This window comes from Coenobita brevimanus, chromosome 40 (assembly GCF_032717465.1).
Source record: "Coenobita brevimanus isolate Jiangsu-jjx chromosome 40, ASM3271746v2, whole genome shotgun sequence".
Taxonomy (NCBI): domain Eukaryota; kingdom Metazoa; phylum Arthropoda; class Malacostraca; order Decapoda; family Coenobitidae; genus Coenobita; species Coenobita brevimanus.
The window spans coordinates 57,694,594-57,716,201 of NC_136993.1; the positions used below are offsets into that span (position 1 = coordinate 57,694,594).

At 41.6% G+C, this 21,608-nt stretch overlaps 1 protein-coding gene across 1 annotated transcript in view; it reads right to left on the reverse strand.

The window, feature by feature from the left end:
- Positions 1–21,608, reverse strand: part of LOC145397135 (ionotropic receptor 21a-like) — a 52,147-nt gene that overhangs the window by 9,607 nt on the left and 20,932 nt on the right. The window contains exon 3 of the mRNA XM_080270333.1: positions 14,542–14,679. Within this exon, the coding sequence (XP_080126459.1) occupies positions 14,542–14,679 (138 nt within the window). The remainder of the gene's footprint in view (positions 1–14,541; positions 14,680–21,608) is intronic.

The window sequence follows — 21,608 nt, forward strand, 5'->3', positions numbered from 1 at the left end:
GGACAAAGTATGTTACACATCCCATTTACCTGTGGATCTGTCAGGGAGAACGTAAATTTACATCCTGACCAGTGACGGATCAACTATTAGATGACCATCTGATTTAACTGGACCAGGTCATTTTAACTGCACATAACACATAGGTAAATATTTATTTATACTGAATTTCCTATATCTTCAAATGCAATGATTTATGTATCATGTATGTAGCTATGAAACTGTTGCACTTGGTTCAAACAAGATGGAATCTTGAGATAACTGTGCATAATCTGGGAGAGTAAACATGAGGGCTAACTTTGTTTTGATAAATATTCTTTCTCTGTGGCTAATATCAGTAATACGTAATTGAATTACTGTGCGAATATCTGTCAGTTTTTGTACTGTAGGTGGACCATCATAAAATAATATGAATTATAGTGGCAGTCGCCGTACATGGCCAGTTTTGGTGCAGGTTCACAAGGTGGACCTAAATAAACCAGGGGGGTAGCCAGAATGTTCACAAAGAGGGGGGGGGGAGAAAGATGTCTATACTGTAGATTCTTGAAAAGATGATGGGAAGCGAGCTAAGTGAGCCTCAGCAGCTGGGGGGTTTGGGTCGGCTCAGCGCCCTCCCCTCAGGAAAACTATTGACAAGTACTTTTAGGGGCTTTCCGAGGCCTATGAAAGTATGTATTTGAATTTTAAGATGATAACTCATGAAAAAATGGCAAAAAATAGAGCAAGAAAATTATTTTGGCTGAAAAAAAGAAGCTCTTTTTAAATCTCTCGGGCACGATAAGTTTTCAGTAAGTTTTGCTTCCGCGCACAGCACCAAAACCTCGCTCAGGCTGGCTCTGCTCGTGCAGAAAGGAAAATTAAAGGCCCAATTTATCCTCGGAAAGTGCTTATACTGTACAGTATTGTTATGAATCGCATCACATCATCTTTGCTGATGTTTATGCTCACATAAGAAAAAAGATAAAACAGATGAATAAATGTACAGAAATGAAGCCAGAATAAACCTGATTTAGGTAAAAACTAGCTTCTTGTAACTTCACAACATCACCGTGAAAAAATTTCCCCATAATGCGCAGTTGCAAAGGACATGGCTATATGCAGAGTTTCACGATCTTTCAAAAGTGACAGGTTTCGAGTTTATCCATCCAGTGCTTTTCGAGTAAATCGGAAAAAACGATACGAAAATTGCCTAAAAACGTCTGATTTGTTTATTATTTCGTGTGTTATTAGTGACATTGTAACAAATATATATGTAAATTCTATCCAGTTTTGTAGCCCAAAGGTTAAGGAAGCCCATGATATAATTCACAGTGTTATAACCCTTATTGTTATTGAGAAAATGAATTTTGAAAAGTTACAATGGGTTGTGCGCAGTGACGGTACCTACGCTCCGTCCTGTAGGTTGAGTATGTTCGTCTTTCTTAACTTTTCCCCAAATAATTATTTGCACACATAGGTTACTTTGCATTACAAAAGTATACATAAGAAATCTTCAGCTTGATCATGCTTTCTTCAGATTTTTGATGCGACCTATACTTTATTAGTAAAATGGCTGAGAGAATAGCTGTGAAATGCACCACATTTTCCCTATGAGAAATATATAGTAAACACACAATTTATACCTTACGATACAATAGTATAAAAACTAGACCAATAAGCTGGTTAGTCACGTCCTCTAGCTGTGTTGTAGTGTTTCTTGAGAGGAGATGGAGTTCCAGAGAGGAGGAAAGTTACGATCACAGCTTGTGTGTGTGTGTGTGTGTGTGTGTGTGTGTGTGTGTGTGTGTGTGTGTGTGTCTTTGTCTCTGTCTGTGCATGTGTGTGTGTGTGTGTGTGTGTGTGTGTGTGTGTGTGTGTGTGTGTGTGTTTGCAATGTGATTTACTGCTGTATGCATTCATCAGCATGATACTGATGAAAGCACAGTCTTGTGCAGAGCGGCACATCGCAAACAGGACGTATATAGCTGGTGTTCCTCCTCCCCTAGTTCAGATAACACAACACACACTGCAGCCTTTTCCTGTCGGGGATTCTCTCCAGGGTGTGGTGCAGTGTTGTGTCCAAGCGTGTCATATCATCGATATATCGATGGCGCTTGGACGACAGTGCTCCTCCATGTCCTCTCCTCCATACTTCTGCTGGAGGTGCAGTGGCAGGAGCTGGCTGAGTAACTCCTGATGGGCCAGCTACTGTGGAAGGTGGTGCGGTCCTGGCAGTAACTGGCCGAGTTACTCCTGACGGACAAGCTACTGCAGGAGGTGGAACGATGGTTGCAGGAGGTGGAGCGATTGTTGCAGGTGGAGTTATTGTTGCAGGAGTTGGAGCAATTGTTACTGGAGTTGGAGCGATGGTTGCAGGAGGTGGAGTGATTGTTGCAGGTCGAGCGGAGGCTGCAGTTAAGGGACTGGTTGCTGCAGGCACAGGTGGTCGTCATCGCAAGGGAAGGTTAGGGGCATGGTGAAGGGCATGACCTAATGCCAACCACTCCCCTCGGAATACCAGGAGTTTGTGGCATATATATGTGCTCTTGGAATTCCAGGAGTCATAGGCCTGGCGGTGTTCTTTTTATACAGGGTGTAGGCATCGAACAGGGCCATGTGGATGAAACAAAAAGTCAGTTTCTTGGTCCACTTGACCTTCCTCCTTCGAGCAGCGTAGTATTGGATCATCTGATCGAAATGATCCACCCCGCCCATGTGCCTATTATAGTCCTCCACCACGATGGGCTTGTTCACTGTTTTTGGAATGTGGCAGAATCTCCTGTTTGGACCCTTGACCTTCCCATACACCTGCTTAGGGACGGTGGTGTCGCTGTGGAAGGTGGACACCATACTTACGATAAGTTTGTCCCTCCACAGCAACACCATTACATTGCCCTTGTGCCTAGTTTCCAGTCCATCATTGGGAAGGCATTTAACACTGCTGATGTCCCGCAGTTTCCTCAGTGCTCCCCTTGCCAGTCGTACTGTGCCACACACATACACTCCCTCTGTGAAGTGGCGTTCGCACAGTGATACAGAGTTGTAATAATTGTCCATATACAGCTTGTATCCTTTGCTCTTCAAAGGTTCAATGAGGCCCTACACTGTGTTCACTAGAGACTTCTTCTCCCCCTTGTATACTTCAAAATTCCAAATGTAACTTCCTTACCTCAGGCAAGATGTATAATTGTATGGCATACTTTGGGGGCTTCATAGGGTTATATACACGGAAGGAGAGTCGCCCCTTCCAACCCAGAGATCCCTCATCTAGGCTAAGATGTTCAGCTGGGATGTTAATTAACCCTCCTCAGGTAGAGCCAGGTCTCTGAGACCCACCCCCTCCCCCAGTTTGTTAGGTAAACTACCTTCTAAACACCCGGGAACCCTGTACCCCCCAATAGCTGCTTGACTTTTTGTACCCATGTAAGGGGTGAAAGGGCAATTTCGAACTCTTCTCCGTTTCCGGTGCAGGGGGGTGGGGGTTGGGTCTCAGAGACTCGGCTCTACCTGAGCAGGGTGCTTTATTTTGTTCCCTGATTGCAAATAAGGTCGCAGCTTCCGGCACCACAACATGGCACCATGAAGCTCCATGATGCTACTGCCAGTTGCACGACACAATGTTACAATCAGATATTGTTTTCATTTTTTCCCTGAATATTTAAAAAAGGACTTTTTTTTATTTTTTTTAAATAGGTTAAAGTATATAATGAATTAAAAAATTAAGTTTATTTACATGGCTGTATTGCATATACATTGATGAATGTCATACCATGTTTGGATCTGTCATAAATAAAACAAAAGTGTGTTTTCTGACCTTGTTTCTGACCTGGGTCTACCAGACCCAGGTCTACCTGAGGCGAAAGGGTGGACAGAGGTCTACCTGAGGAGGGTTAACCTCCTTGAGCCTCTGCAGGAGATACTGCATCACTGTGCAAATCCTTATTAGCCTGTCCTGATTGCCCTAGGGTATGGTGAGATTATTGAAAGCATGAAAGTGCTTTAGGATGGCCCTGAAGTGCTTTCCACTCATAGCCCACCGTAATATGAGGTATTTGTGAACCTCTGCTGAATGCAAATAGTGTCTTATTGTTGGTAGTTCACATATCCCCATAAGAAAGTATAATCCAAGGAACTGGGCCATTTCCTCTTCGTTGCAGAGGTACCAAACATCTAGTGCAATTTCCAGGAACCTGGCATAGTTGTTGATTTCAACCGACAGGTAGAGCAACAACTTCCTGGTAAAAAAAAAGTTGAAAGTATTGGAGTGGCATTGTTGGTGCTGCCACTCCCAAATCTGGGGTTTCAGTGAAGGGGCCAGCATTGGGTGTGAATGACCCAGAACTCCAAGCTTCCTCGTGACGGTCTTCACCTGGGGAAATGTGTGGCGCACATGACCCCGAGACAGACGACTACCTCTCGGCCGCCCACCACTACCTTGCCTAGGCCCATGCCGCCCTCGTCTTTGTGGTGGGGAGGGAAATGGTGATGATGAATGTGTTGATGACAGCTGGGTGGATGAAGGTTCAGGTGATCATGGTGATGGAGATGGTTGTGATGAAGATGTTTGTGGTGGTGATAGTTGTGATGATGATTGTGGTGAAGATGGTTGTGGTGGAGATGGTTGTGGTGCTGCTTCTGCTTCTGCTGCTGATGATGTTGGCTTATATTCTGGGGGAATGAAGTCTGAAGGGGACAGTGACTTTGCTGATTTTGCACGGGAAGATGATATGGAAATATCCTGAATGGGTGGTGAGACGCAGGCAGGTTGGAGTGTTGTGAGAGTGTAGGGTGACTGTGGGGATAATGAGGTCAGTGTTCGCGGTGGGGGAGATGGAAGAGAGGTAGCGATAATATGGCACAGTCTCCATGGTCCGGGTGGTTCCAGTGGTGGCAGGCGTGACACCAGTGATGGCAGAGGTTATACCAGAGGTGGTAGGACTGGTGGCAGTGGTGTCAGTGGTCATGGGAGTGATGGCAGTGATGACAATGGTCATAGGAGTGATGGCAGTGGTGACAGTTGTCATAGGAGTGATGGCAGTGGTGACAGGAATAGTTACACCAGTGGTGGTAGTGGTGGTGCTACTACTGTCTGTGCTAATTGCTGTGGCCTTGACCGCAGCTTTACTCTTATCTCCCTTGGGGTCAGATTTAGCCCTTGCTTTCTTCCTCATCATCAGAATCACTTTCCAATTCACTTTCACTGCTTTCTTCACTCTCACTTCCACTAAACAAGTATTTCATGTACTCTTTCTCTGACAAGCCCTGCGAGACATTGTAGGTTTAGTGTAAAATAGGAGGTGAACGGTAAAAATCAGTTAGGATATTTCAAATTTGGCTTTCTCTGAAAATATATAAGACACTTATAAACCTTCATCACAAGCACACTGCACTATATATAACACACTATCACTCTAATACATGTAAGGTATGGACGGTGAGGTAATAGAGAACAAGGATTTAAATGGCCGGCCGCGCGTTGAGACACCATACAAAGCTGACTGCTGGGAGAGCACTGAGCTAAAAATAGGCCACTTGCCCCTCTGATCAGCTCCTGGGTGTTGCCATATATTTCCCCAGACCTGGCTACCCTCACCTTTGACTCACCAAAATTTGATGCAAATTCATCCACAGGAAGAGTTTCTATGATCATTTATAGGGAGTTTGCATCATGTTGTGTCATCAATTACTCTTCAGATTGCAAGGATTATGACTCACATTGAGTCATCGTGTGTGAAAGGGTTGATCCTTATGAAGTAAAAGAACAGTAATGAATTTGAGAGTCTCATGTGCATTTTTGTTGCCTTTGAGAGCATAATAATCTTAGCTAAGTTAGTTGGAATCTGGAAATGTAAAAAATTATCTGACAAAGGTGATAACAAAAACTTATTATTGTGTTCTAAAGAAAAACAGTATAATTCTAAATATTTAACAAATCTCTTGGTACATCAACACTCATCACATAACATATTAAGAACCACTTCCATAGTCCATACACCATCTGTAATTATAAATGTGCCATGCAATGAAAGTCTATCTGTCTATCGATTATCTATCTATCTATATATATATATATATATATATATATATATATATATATATATATATATATGGTAAAAGTCCTATTACTCGGCATCTATGGGATCATGCAGATGCCGAGAATTGGATTTCCTGAATAATCGAAAAATCTACTCACTCAGTACCTTAAATGTATTGGTGAACACTGTCATCACTACATAAATTATTAACAAATATGTTTGGAGTCAGTACTGTGTACATTACTCTCTCCAAACACAAAATAAAATAGTTGGAAAAATACATAAACTGGAGGAATATGAATTGGTAAGGTCTTTCGGATGAAAGTTAAACGTACATTTAGCATTCATTCTTTTGTTCGTGTTTGTGTTTATATGTTAAAGGGGAAGTATTAGTACAATCAATAATGTATTCCATTAACCCCTTAATAACCACCGGCGGTGAACAACCCTTTACAGTACCGATGTCAGTGATGTCGCGTTAATGTGAGCTATAAAAAATCGTGAACAATTATGGGAAGGGAACGAAGGTCACTGGTATGTGTACATGACTACGATACGATTCCAAGCAATAAGGCGGTAGCATAATCTCAGATGTTTTCACCCATTTGGTAAATGCACCATAAATTTATCAATTCTTTCGTGAATCATAGCAAATCATAGCATGGGTTTAGGAAGCTAAATAACACTTTGCTAGGTGCACCAGACGATTCTCTTCATATCTTTAAGAAATTTACATGGAAGAAATTTGAGTACGTAAGTTTCCTTCATTCTCCTGAAATCAGTATGTTTTTCTTAAAGATGTGAAGATAATCGTGTGGTGCCCGTAGCAGTGAGTTATTTGGCTTCCTAAACCCATGCTATGATTTGCTATGATTGACGGTAAAATTGATAAAGTTATGGTACATTTACCAAATGAACGAAAACATCTGAGATTAAGTGACCTTCGTTCTTTTCCCATAATTGTTCACTTTTTTTTTTTTTCATAGCTCACTAACTCGACATCACTGACACCGGTACTGTAAAGGATTGTTCAATGCAGGAGGTTATTAAGAGGTTAATGGAATACATTATTGTTTGCATTAGTACTCTCTCGTTCACATATAAACACAGAAACGAACAAAAGGATGAGCGCTAAATATACGTTTAACTTTCATCAGAAAGACCTTACCAATTCATATTCCCCCAGTTTATTTTATGTATATTTCAGACTTCAGGTTAGGTTAGGTTTGGTTAAATTTTTAGGTACAGTTAAACTCGGTTAGATTAGGTTTAGTTAGGACAGTCCCTTCCACCATTTTGCTGAGGAATGAAAGTACAAGAGATATCACGGCCGTTCAGCTAAAAACAACGGGGAAACAGATTTAACAAGCAACGTTATTTTATGAGTAATGCATTACAGTATCATTGGTTCATGGGCTACGCAATTACCGGTAAATGTCATTTTCAGGAAGACGTCAAGAATAAGCGAATTTCAAGAATTAGCGAGGGGGCTTGGAACATAACCCTTGCTAATCTGGGGGGAAGGGGAGGGTTACTGTACTGTATGATACTGTGCAATATTGTAATCAATACAGTACTAGACCTGAATCTGAAAAATATAGAAACTGGTGAATAGATACAAGTGTAATGAAACAATAGGACTACAAGTCACAGACAACACTTCCTGGACTGCTGAGATGATTCCAGACATCTGCTGAACAATCAAAGACTTTGATAAATGGGACTGTTTCTCAAAAAACTGCCGAAATATCGGATCTACCGAATAATCAGCTGCCAAGTGATAGGACTTTTACTCTTTCTCTCTCTCTCTCTCTCTCTCTCTCTCTCTCTCTCTATATATATATATATATATATATATATATATATATATATATATATATATATATATATATATATATATATATATATATGGCACTGTTTCTCAACAAACTGCCGAAATATCGGATCTACCGAATAATCAGCTGCCAAGTGATAGGACTTTTTCTCTCTCTGTATATATATATATATATATATATATATATATATATATATATATATATATATATATATATATATGTAGACACCTGATTTCTACTTTGATCACAGGCAATCAATGCTCTAGCACTTATTCGAGCTGATCGTTTTCATTCTTTGAACAGGTATTGCTTAAGAAATCATAGTTCTGATTAATTTAATTAGAAGACACTGATTAACAAAAACATAAGATATTATCGAACTCAGACAAATAAATGTAGTTTTATTCATACTGGTACTCTTTAACCGCTTTATCAACTAAAAAAAAAAAAGAAAAAACACCAGTTCTAGATACATATATATGCCCTCAGCAATTTTGCATGCCATGACAGTACTGTATATTCAGAAAAGGAGATTCAGTCTTCTTGCTTTTCTCGTTGAGAACTGTTCCAAAATTACGTCTGCATGATGCTGACTTACCGTGATTCTCTCTCTCTCTCTCTCTCTCTCTCTCTCCTCTCTCTCTCTCTCTCTCTCTCTCTCTCTCAAGTGATTTATTGATTTATTTTAAAGATTTATTGTTATATTTTTAGCCACATACGATTTCAAGACCCTCAAAGGGGGCGGCTGCCTCCTGTGCCCCTCCTCCCCCGTCGCTATGCCTCTGATATGAACACACTACAGTATTTCCTCTGTTTTGTTCATTTTTTAAAACCTGAGTATGTATCACTCCATTCATGTGTATGTGTGTGTGTGTGTGTGTGTGTGTGTGTGTGTGTGTGTGTGTGTGTGTGTTTAATGCAACACTAGAGTGTCAACCTCTGCATGTGTGTGTGTGTGTTTAATGCAACACTAGAGTGTCAATCTCCGCATGTGTGTGTGTGTGTGTGTGTGTGTGTATGTGTCCGAGCGGGCGAACACGAATTTGGTTTAAAAAAAGAAACTTTACTTGGTGTTTTTTTTTTTTTTTTGTTAGTCATTTGATTATAACAATAACTTCTTGTCGCAGTGCTATTTATCCTTGTTTTTCCTCTCCTCTTTACACAAAACGATACTGGTTTTCCGTGGGAATGCAAGGCTTGGGATCGTGTTAATGAAAGGAAAATAACATTTCCAAAGGAAAATGATGGTTAAAATCAAGTGAAATGTATTAAAAAGAAGTTCACTGGATTTTTTTTTTTTTTTTTGGTCCACATCAAACTAGCATATGACAGGGTGGATAGACAAGGATTGTGGAAAGTATTAAGAACATATGGAGTAGATTTGAATTTGTTGAATGCTGTGAAGAGTATGTATGAGAGTGCTAAGGCTACAGTGCATGTGGATAATGAACTGAGGAAGTTTTTCTATTTGAAGGTTGGGTTGAAACAAAGATTTGTCATGGCTCCATGGTTGTTCAATCTGTACATGGATGGGGTTATAAAAGAGATACAAGGTAGGGCAGTGGATGTTTGAGTGGCCCTAATGACAGAGGGCAGTGTTTGGGGACTCCCTGTACTGTTGTTTGCAGATGGTACTGTGTTATTAAGGGAAGATGAGGGGAAGCTGCAAGGCTTGGTGGATGAGTTTGGGAGAGTGTATAGGAAAGGAAATCTAAAAGTGAATAGGAAGAGGACAGTTATGATCTTCGAGAGAAGTGAAATCAGTGAATGTATAGTGAGGTTGGATGAGGAAGAAATGGAAAAAGTGAGTGTGTTTAAGTACTTGGGTAAATTGATGAGTAAGGACAGAAGTTTGGAGGATGAAGTGTTTGAAAGGGTACAACAAGGAAGAAAGATTGCTGGTTCCTTGAGAGCAGTGATAAGAAACAGGGAAGTGAGCGTGGGAGTGAAAAAGCTCTATCTATCTATCTATTGCCAGACACCTCAATCCGCACGGGGTGGCCACAGACAAATCGCCTCCACCTCGCCCTGTCCCCGCCATTTCACTGCCCTGCTCCCAACTCACACCCCCACTCTCATATACCTCTGCACTCCATCCCCCCATCTCATCCTCTGCCTCCCCCTCTCTCGCCCCCCTCCACATCACTCACATATACTCTCCTCATCAGTCTCGCACCCTCCTTCCTCTCCACATGGCCATACCACCTCAGTGTGCTCCTCCTAACGCTTCCTATCACATCCACATCCACACCACCTTGCTCCTTTATATCCTCATTTATCAGCCTGTCTCTCCATGTAACTCCACAGGCTCCTCTTAAATAACTCATTTCCACTGCTCTCACTCTTGACTTGTGTCCTTCCAACAACGTCCAATCTTCACATCCATACGTTAGAGTTGGTATCACAATATTGTCATGTAGTAACTTTTTCACTTCCATGCTCACTTCCCTGTTTCTTATCACTGCTTTCAAGGAACCAGCAACCTTTCTTCCTTGTTGTACCCTTTCAAGCACTTCACCCTCCAAACTTCCATCCTTACTCATCACACTACCCAAGATCTTAAACGTACTCACATTTTCCATTTCTTCACCATCCAACCTCACTGTACATTCACTGACTTCACCTCTCTCAAAGACCATCACTTTACTCTTCCCTGCATTCATCTTTATTTTCTGCTTCTTACACACTCTCCCAAACTCATCCACCAAGCCTTGCAGCTCCCCTTCGTCTTCACTCAGCAACACAGTATCATCTACAAACAACAGTACAGGGAGTTTCCAAACACTATCCTCTCTTACCAGAGCCATTCCAACATCCACTACCCTACTTGTACCTCATTCATTACCCCATCCATGTACAGATTGAACAACCACGCAGACATGACACATCCCTGTTTCAACCCAACCCTCAAAGAGAAAAATTCACTCAGTTCACCATCCCCACGCACTGCAGCTTTAGCACCATCATACATACTCTTCACAACATTCTTCAACTTCCCAACTACTCCATATATTCTTAATACTTTCCATAATCCTTGTCTATCCACCTTGTCATGTGATTTCCCCAAATCCATGAAAGCCGCATACAACTTCTTTCCCTTCTCTAGAAACCTTTCCACTAAAGATCTAAGAATGAATATCTGATCTACACAACCTCTTCCTTTCCTAAAGCCTCCCTGTTCTCCAACTAATTCCTCTGTTATTTCCCTAACTCTGTCAGTAAGTATCCTACCATACACTTTTCTTATTACACTAAGAAGACAAATGCCCCTATGATTACCACACACTTCCTTTTCCCTTTTTCCTTTGGACAAGGGAATAATTATACCTGACATCCAATCCTCCGGGACTCTACCTTCCTCCTAGGCCAATCTGCACATCTTCCGCATCCATTCTACTACTATCTCTCCCCCATGCTTCAGCATTTCACCACAGATTCCATCAATTCCTAGGGCTTTCCCCAATTTGACTTTCTTCATTGCTTCCACAACTTCTATCCTACTGAAAAAGTTAAATGGCAGTATTATGATACCCAACACTAACTTATGGAAGTAAAGCTTGAACCTTGTTGGAGGGACACAAGTCAAGAGTGAGAGCAGTGGAAATGAGTTATTTGAGAGGAGCATGTGGAGTCACATGCAGAGACAGACTGACAAATGAGGATGTGAAGCAGTGTTGTGGTGCAGATGAGGATGTGATAGGAAGCGTTAGGAGAAATACATTGAGGTGGATGGAGAGTGAGAGACTGACGAGGTGAGTGTATGTGAGTGAGGTGGAGGGATGGAGTGGAGAGGTATATGAGAGAGGGGTGTGTGAGCTGGGAGCAGGGCAGTGAAATCGCAGGGGACAGGGGGACGTGTAGGCGATTTGTTTGTGGTCACTCAGTATGGGATTAAGGCATCTGGCAATAGATAGACAGACAGATAGATCAAATTAGCAATATATACTAATTGAAGAACTTCGTCCTTCAGATCCCCCAGAATATTTACCTAGCCTCATGTAACCAAACAAGGCAGCAAGTAATGAAAAACAGTGCAACTAAATTAGCATTTTTAAACATTCATTGACACATACTTAACATCCATCTCAATGCAGCACCATCTTTGAACATACACAGGGTTTCATTTTCTCAGGATTTACCTTGGAAAGATCATACTACGTCTCTTGTAAAATCTGCTTCCGAGAGATACGGTGTGCTAAGCCGGCTTTGTGCCTACTTTAAACCCGCCCGTTTCTTACTTTATACAGGGGTTTTACTTGCTCATGTGTGTGGAGAGGCTCCACACATACAACTCTTCTAACCAATGTGGGGACTAAGGCTTTTCATCTCCTTAACTCTCCTCTTACTGGCTCCGTTCAAACTTTGTCTATTCCCTTCGCTGATGTATCATTATCTCCTCTTTATTGATACTTCAGTGATCACTGTGTATCTGAACTGTCTGCTTGCATCCCTTCGCCATTACAGCTGGCACACAGCAACCATCTGGTAACACACTCTCATTACTTTTCTGTCCAGTTCTCTAATGCAAGAGGTAACCATTATTCCCAATCATTCATGTATATAACATGTAAACACTGGAACTGTCTTCCTCTATCTGTATTTCATACTGCCTATGACATCCAGTCTTTTAAATCCAATGTGCCCAACCATCTCAAAATGATTTTTTTTTTTTCCCTTGGAGTACAATGCTGCGGGCTTCTAGCTCTTGGTTTCTTCTTCCTTGTATTAAAAACATCGAACATAACTTTATGTAGCCTAATTATCTAAGGGTCCTTCACCCCCCAGACCACCCTCCACTATTTCTCGTTTCCGTAGGAAATGGTGTAGGGGGGGGGGGGAAGTTGCTGTATGTCAGAGTATCCCATAGAAAACGTAATACTGCATTCCTTATTTGTGCCCACACATTGAAAAAAGAAAAAGAATTCCATGTGCACTTGCATGGATGTGCGCATGCATGTGTGGTCATGCATCTGAGTTTATAACCTTCAGAGTATTCATAAATAAACAACATAACAGTCAAGTATCCTCAGAGGGTCGTGATGCAATCCACAGCAAGTTTCATGTTTTATCATTAGTTAGGTGTTTTATTAAATATATAAGATCGCTTAGAGTCGTCACAGTAAACAAATAAAATGTGCTAAATGTAACTACAATGAACCTTGATAAGCTTTAGACAGTGAATGGGCAGTAACTAACAGGTAAAACTATCGATCCATGCCTCCACCTGGTGAATGATCTAACTTCGCTTTGGAATGTAGCATGAACAGGACTATGTAACGGCATTAATAACGTGGTAGGGAGAAATGGTTATTCAATGAAGCCTGCTCATAACTAGAGGGGCACTCAGTTGAGCGCATCTCTCCCATTAATTTCCAAACCACTCTTCATAATAGGTTGGGTTTTCTCACTATTGTTTATGGTTTTGCAATAAGTGTTTTCCGGATCCAGAATCTGTACTATGATGCAAAAAGTTAATCGATTGTTCCCTGGGAACTTGGCTATCAAACCACCAAAAGTGGTCCAAATCTCTCTTTAAGTTTTTGAGTAATCAATCAAACAAACAAACAAACGGGAGTGAAAACATACTCTCCTTGCAAGAGAAAGTGAAGCTCATTATGTCCTCATTATAGTATAACATTGTGAACAATTTTCAACCACAGTCATCGACATCAATATAAAGTTTTTTATTTTGTGGCCAACACTAACCCCTACAATTCAGCAATGTCTCCTAAGATAAAATGGATATCCTCCAAAAAAAGTCTACGACAAGAAGAAAAGAAATATATACATATATAATCGGGCTAAAGAGATTTATCAAAATATTGAAGAAAATTTATAGTCATTTGAGAATCATGTAGATAAAAGAAAAACATGTCACATGACAAGGTTTAATATTTCTTAATACGTTTTCTTTCGTTATATTTTTTATATTTATTAGTTTGATATGAGATCCATAAATTTCTTCAATAGTAGGGGAATCTTGGAGACTTCTAAGCTACATAGTCACCTCATAATAGGAGGAATGATTAAACTCACGTGGCGGCCGTATGCTAATCGCCTGCGAAAAAATGTTGTTGGCTAGGGTACAAGCTACCTACAAACGAATTTGAAAAAAAAAGATAGGGCAATAGATACATCTACACACACACACACACACACACACACACACACACACACACACACACACACACACACACAGTCACACATTGACAAAAGCCGTATCGCCTCGCCTAGGTGAAGGCGGGTAATAAAAATTCACAAACTCCATGGAATTCAGTCACGGTGTTACACAGAAAGCCAATTCATACAAAAAAATAAAATGGCGGTTGCCATTTGACCGTCTTTGATCAAATCTTCACCAAAAGTAATAGGCTTCTACACATTCACATAGCTGCTATTTTGTGAAGGTATGGTGAAAATTAGTCCACAAATTTTCGAAATATTTTGGCAACAAATACATATACAAAAACACAAACACACACACTGTCAAAAGCTGCATAGCCTCACATTTCTAAAGGAGGGTGGTAATTACAAATACGAGTAAAATGGCTGTATTTCAGGAAAGGAATGTGATATTGCATTGTTTGTTTGAATTATTATATTTTGATTCTATCAATTAAGTATGCACATAATATCTGGAGATACAGATGGGCAACATTTCGAAAGATATAACTTATAAACTGATGCTGCCTTACTTCATAGTGAGGGCATCTCGAAGTCCATCAGTAACATTGACTGCGGGATACATCAGTTCCCCTAGAGCCTTGAAGACGGGTGAATCAGACTTTAAGAGGAAGCTCTTGTGAGAGTTGCCATATGGGTCAGTGGTTGCTCTGGAAGACAGGATACATTAAGGACTTACACTACATTTAAATACTTGTACTGCATCGCCAGGTGGTTGACGCCTAGATTTATTGTTTTACCTCCATCACACGCACACACACACACACACACACACACATATCTATCTATCTATCTATATCTATCTATCTATCTATCTATCTATCTATCTATCTATCTATCTATCTATATATATATATATATATATATATATATATATATATATATATATATATATATATACACAGTAAACTTCCCATTATCCTATGCAATAGAGCCAAAGGCATGTCCTGGAAGCGGATTCGTCCAGATAGTGGGTCACTGCCTCCTGGGCTGGTACTTATGGACCCTAACCTAGCCTAACTCAGAAAAGCACCAACATAACTCCCTGCCAGACATGCATAGCACTTATTTAAGGCCCTAATCATATAAAATAAGGAACAGAAAGCATTAAATAAATGAAAAGGAACAAGAGAATGAGGATTTAGAAGTGAATATGGAAAATATTTAGCAGTATCCAGGGTACTTACGACAAGTTCGTAGCCGTCGCGATAAATAACCTGCCTCCTCTCAGACTCTGACACTAGTAGGGAGCACCTGAAGCACCTACAGTAATCCAGTGTTCCACAGCACTTAATTTTTTGCACTTTGAACGCCAATGTCTTAACACTGCACATTCTTTTCTTACTTGCGCTCTACTTGACTCTCACCACTGTTGCACTCTGCACTGAAGCTTTTGCACTCTGAATTCTAATTTCTTAACAAGCCACATTCATTTCTCACTTGCGCTCTACTGTACTTGACTCTCATCACTGTAGCACTCTGCACTGAAGCCTTTGCATTTTGAATTCTACTTTCTTAACACTGTACATTGTGTTCTTTGCACAATGCTGTAAATTCCCATGTGGTCTAGTGGCAAGTTTTTGCTATTTAAGCTCTGTCAGAGTCCGAGAGTAGGTGTTGCAGGTGGCTAAGGGGAGCATCGCTGGGATGTGGTGATGGACTACCCACTGCAGACGACTCCAAAGACAGGCACAAACTCACATCCCGTGGCGACTTCTTCGTGGCTGATGTGCTGCCTCGGAGGTGGAAGGCCTGTCTTTAGCAGGCAGCGGTGTGGAGCCAGGGCTGGGCATGGCGGGGTTCACGGGTCTGAAGAATCTGTCAGTGGTTGACTGACGTAAGGATAGGTGATTCTGGCAATTGATGATGCACTGCCTGAATGTGCATACTTCCTCCACAAGTCCCAAGGGCCCCATCTCCCTGTCACACCCTGGGTGTTCTAGGTAGTCGAGAACGAACTCGACGTGCTCCTGGAGTGTGCTCAGCTGAGAGAAGTCCACACCATTGTCGCTGTCCTCACCGGAATCTTCTAGCTGGGTACTTGTACCAGCAACTGAAGATGCGATCTCGATATCAGACATGATCTGATACCCAGGATTGCCCTCGTTGTCATCCAAACACTCACGCATTTCATCCACATGAATGTCATCACCAGCCGCACAAAGACATGCATGGAAGTCATCCATGTCAAAACCTAGAAAGTCATGCACCACATTGGCTCTGGAAAGCAGACGAGACCAACCAGAGTCTTGACAGAGTCTTCCCTCCATGCATTGGCCCAGTTGTGGATGGCTGACATGATGCTGTAATGGCGAATGTTTTCCAAAGTCCACTGGCCTAGGATTTCCCGTCCCTCCCTGCATTCATCCTCGTCCTTGAGAACAACCATCACCTCATCCAGGAACTTCCTTCAGTACAGCCTCTTCATGGCTACGATCACTCCTTGGTCCATTTGTTGGTTGAGAGCAGCCGTATCAGGTGGCAAAAATATGCACTAATGTGGTCATTGTCAACCACCAACTCCTTATCGGACGGATGCACAGCTGCATTGTCTAGAAGAAGGAGGGCCTTTACCTGGTCATGCAGAAATCCCAGTGTCTTCTGGTAATGGATGACTTTTTTGATGAAGCGCTGGTGAAACCAGTCTTTGGAGATCTTGGTTGTGAACCAAGCCTTCACAGAATGGTACAAAACAACAAGTAGGACACCCATCACCCCACGAAGACACCGAGGCTGCTTTGCACGGCCAACAAAACAAGTTTAAGCCGGTGCATGCTGTTAGCATTGGCACAACACAAAGCGGATATCCATTGCTTGCAAAGCTTGCAGCCAGGTATACGCTTCTCTGTCTCCTCTGCTAGAGTGTTTGTTGACATCGAGTGATAGAACAGACCAGATTTGTCAGCGTTGTAGACTTGACCGAGAGTGAGGCCCTCCCTGTTGATCAAGCCCTTCACTTTCTGCCGAAACTCCTCTTCTCCCTCCTTGTTGGCGTCCAGAGCTTCTCCATGGGCCGTATGGTTGGTAACTCCATGCAGTAACATGAAAGTGGGAAGCCAACTCTCGGATGTTTTGAAGTCTGGGGTGTTGTGTAACCTTGCAAACTTCCCAGCAGCAGCCTTCAACTCCATACCATGCACCATCACACAAGCAGCATGTTGCTGTTAGTACCAAATCAGCATGTAACGGTTGATTTCAGCAAACTGACGAGTGAACATAACCTTCCTCTCCACATTGTGTTTGGTCTTCGATGCAAAGTCAGATGTACACTGGGTGAGCTTGTCCCAGAATCTCTTAATATCAAACAAGGTAGATCAGGCCAGGTTAAATTCATGGAGGATGCGTGACGTCGACCATCCCTTGTCAACCTTCTCCATTATCTCCCTCTTCTTCTCCAGAGTCAGAACCACTTGTTTCCTCTTCTCGGGTGGCGGGGGCATCATCACACACACAAGGAAGAGGCATTTGAGAAATAACAGGGCCTGCAGCAGGTAGGGCACCACCACAAATGTGAGCACGTGGGCGGCCATGGTGACGAGCGTGCACTCACGCCAATGGATGAACGGGAAATGGGAAGGAGGCAGCATTGCCCTGCAGGAAGTGGGCGGAACTACATAGCAAAACACAGCTGGTCTGGGCCTTGCTTCAAGTTCAAATTACGGATGAAAAAAAAAATCAGATTTTTTTTATTTTTTTTTGTTTTTTGGCCATTTTGTGGTTCCAAAGGCCTGGGCCCAAAATTTCCGGGTAGTAGGGCGTCCATATAGTAGGCGTCTGGATAGTGGACCGATTACTGTGTGTGTATATATATATATATATATATATATATATATATATATATATATATACACAGTAATCGGTCCACTATCCAGACGCCTACTATATGGACGCCCTACTACCCGGAAATTTTGGGCCCAGGCCTTTGGAACCACAGAATGGCCAAAAAACAAAAAAATTCAAAAAAAATCTGTTTTTTTTTTCATCCGTAATTTGAACTTGAAGCAAGGCCCAGACCAGCTGTGTTTTGCTATGTAGTTCTGCCCACTTCCTGCAGGGCAATGCTGCCTCCTCCCCATTTCCCGTTCATCCATCGGCGTGAGTGCACGCTCGTCACCATGGCCGCCCACGTGCTCACATTTGTGGGGGTAATTATATATCAAAAAATTCTATATCGTAGGGTACGAATCTCTACCATAATGTACCTACAGTAATAATCTTGTTTATAATTAGGGGGACTACTTTTGCCAACAAGGTAACCAGTAACTGTGCCTCCATATCGTTTAAGAGCTGAAAATATGTTCATATTGTATTTTGACAATTCCAAATTTGACAAAGTTATATCGTGAAATTTCTTTCAAATATCGCAGAAAAGCCTGTACTTCCAGATTACAGGATAATGTGCATTAATTATGGTCGTTGTCTGAATATATTTTTTCATGAGCAGGAATGCAACAGAGTGATATGATATACTGAGTATTTCTCATTCAAAAATCAGTTTATTTACATTACTAGTGCAAACAATATTGTTAATATATATATACATATACATTATGTATATATATATATATATATATATATATATATATATATATATATATATATATATATATATATATATATATCTATCTATCTATCTATCTATATATATATATATATATATATATATATATATATATATATATATATATATATATATATATATATGAAAAGAAAGCACTTCAGTGTGTTCTGTAACACCTACCATGAAAACAGATGTGCATGTATGTGTAGGGAGAAAACTTGTGTGGGGAGTAGGCCTGCAAGGCCTTGGTGGTACTTGGGGAGAATAATTTGGCAACAACCACATTGTCTTGTGCAAACCCTCCATTTCAATGGGATTTGTCATACCAGCCATAAAAACAGGTGTATATGTAGGTGTGGGGAGATAAAACAGGTGTGGGGAGTAGCCCTACAAGGCCTCATAGTCATCCAGAACTAACACGGACACATATAAATGTTTATAACCATCAAGGACATCAAAATAAAGATAAACAGTGCTATAAATGCATGCGTAAGAAAGGGAAAAAAAATTATTTGTTTCCGATTTCTGTTTTTACTGTCCCAACTTCTCGGTACATATTTATCACACCATTACAATTATCACATTATCAGTACACTTCACCACACTTATCATTACAGTTTCGGCAACAACCAAATTCTCTTCTGGAAACTCTCCATTTCATTGGAATTTATGACACCAGCCATGAAAACAGGTGTGTTTGTATGTGTGGGGAAATGAAACAGGTGCGGGGAGTAGCCCTACAAGGCCTCATAGTCTTTCGATAACTAACACAAACAAACACTACTCAGAGGTGCTAATCTGGGCAGTTAGGGAGAATGAAAAGAAAAATAAGATGCGCCGTATGTAGTACAACATACAGCATTCTCCAACTACGTACGTACAGAAACTGGTAGGTACGAAGTGAGAAATGAACAGTGAGGTGTAAAAATTTGGGAAGAAGTAGAAATAATATGAAACAGGTACGTACATCAGGCCTGACACTCGGGGGCCTGTTGGGGGTTGGAAGGGTAGTGAGGGACAAGGAGGGAGAGATGGGGTGTGGTTTGGGGGGGGACGAAGCTAGCAGGGAGGAAGGAGGGGCAAGAGAGGGTGGGAAGGGACGCAGGTTGTTGTGGGAGAAGAGATGCAGTTGCGTGGAGGGGTGGGAGAGTGATGGGGGACAAGGAGGCCGTGAGGGAGTGGAGTAGAGGGTGGCATGGAGGCAGCCGAGAAGGGGGTGCCCCCCTACCGCCCGGGTTGGTCCGATCCCCCCTCACGCCACATCAGGGGCGAATTCTCATTGGCCTGAAGCCATGTACGTCATATTCGGGGTGGAGCAAGAACTCCGCAGTTTTTTACAGGCCGCGTTCAATTGATGCGATTAGGTCTTTTGGCATAAAACCCAAATTGCATCAGTTGATGTGATTAGGACTTAAGGGGTTAAGTCCAACCGACAGCATTAACCCTACAGGAGTGATGGGCTCGGGTTCCGCGTGACCTCTTGCACGGAGCAGTCCCATTTTTAGCCTTAAAGAGTATCTCACTAGACCTTGATCAGATCGATGTGATGAGTAATCTCATCGCCTGTCCTACGACTAATCTGGATAAAACTACCACGATATCTCTAAGACCACTATGTTTTCACCACATGTCTAACAGATTGCACTACTTCATTCAACAAGTCTAGAAGGGCTTTTCTGTTTAATTTCGTGCCTCCAAAACGCTTACGAGGGACTCTGCAAGAGTAACTGTATCCCCATCTAATTATAGGTCAGTAACCATACAACTGCTAGTTGGTAAACCACACTAAGTCAAACCCACAGTTCGCCGCAACACCCAATCCAAGGAACGTGCTAATACATACTGAAGTCAAGAAACATACCAGCCTAATGGCACGGCTTTCTGTGTAAAAAATCTTGTTGTTCCCCCTGAACATTTAATAGCACTCAATGTCTGGGTGCGGGCCAGCTTTGAACCAGATCTTCTTTCGAAAATATAAGGGACATAAAGAGTTCCAACACTGCCTATAGTTCTTGGATATGAACGCAGATTGATTGTGGCAACTGAAACGTTTGCAAATGCCTCCAAATCCGCAATAAAATCATGAAAACGAAACCTTGCTTTGCACACTGAGCATCACTACACTAGATTACGGTATAAACTGCAGTAACTGTAGCCATATTTTGTCCTAATTATGAGAGGGATAAAGAAATCCTTTGTGTGCTTATGAAGAATACCAGGCCGCTAAACGAATTCCATGGTGGCTAGCAAACTATACAAGTATATCGTGGCTACATCCTCAGCTCTGATCAGTTCTGTAGAGATGGCACAAACACCAGCTGCTCTACCATTTTTCATCTTAGCCATTATCTTTTTAATTTCATCTTAAAAAAAGTACAGCATCATCAGTTTCCGAGACAATACCCAGTAGTTCCACATACTCGCAAACAAAGCTCTCAAATGGGATGCTGTAATACGTAAGGATGCCCAAAGTACTCAAACCAATGAGTCTTGAAAACATCCACCTCTGACTCAAGCCGTCCATGTCACGCTTGCTGTGTGTGTGTGTGTGTGTGTGTGTGTGTGTGTGTGTGTGTGTGTGTGTGTTCTATTTTCATCCACGAATGGTAGGATGTGTAAAATGCTCAGTTGCAGTGAGAGTGCCTTAGTCCTCATTCCAGACTTTTATTTTCCTACCTACCATGCTTGCACAAACACTTGCCGATAAAGAAACCTCTAATATATACCAGGAAAGTGCGCTTTGTGAGCGCGTGATGAGAGAGGGTTTGCACATATGCCTGTCATCATTATTTCAACTTTCAGCATTTGTGGTGAGGTAATTGAAAATAACAGAAGAATAATTGAGCTAAAATATTTACTTTCTCACGTTTTCCTTCTCACATACACACCCTTGGTGATTTCATCCCCTAAACATAGGAAAAACGTTCATGTAAAAGTAAGAGCAAAATATCCGATATATAATTGTTAGAATTCATGCAAGAAAACATAGTGTTATGACAGGAAATCTTTTAAAAACTG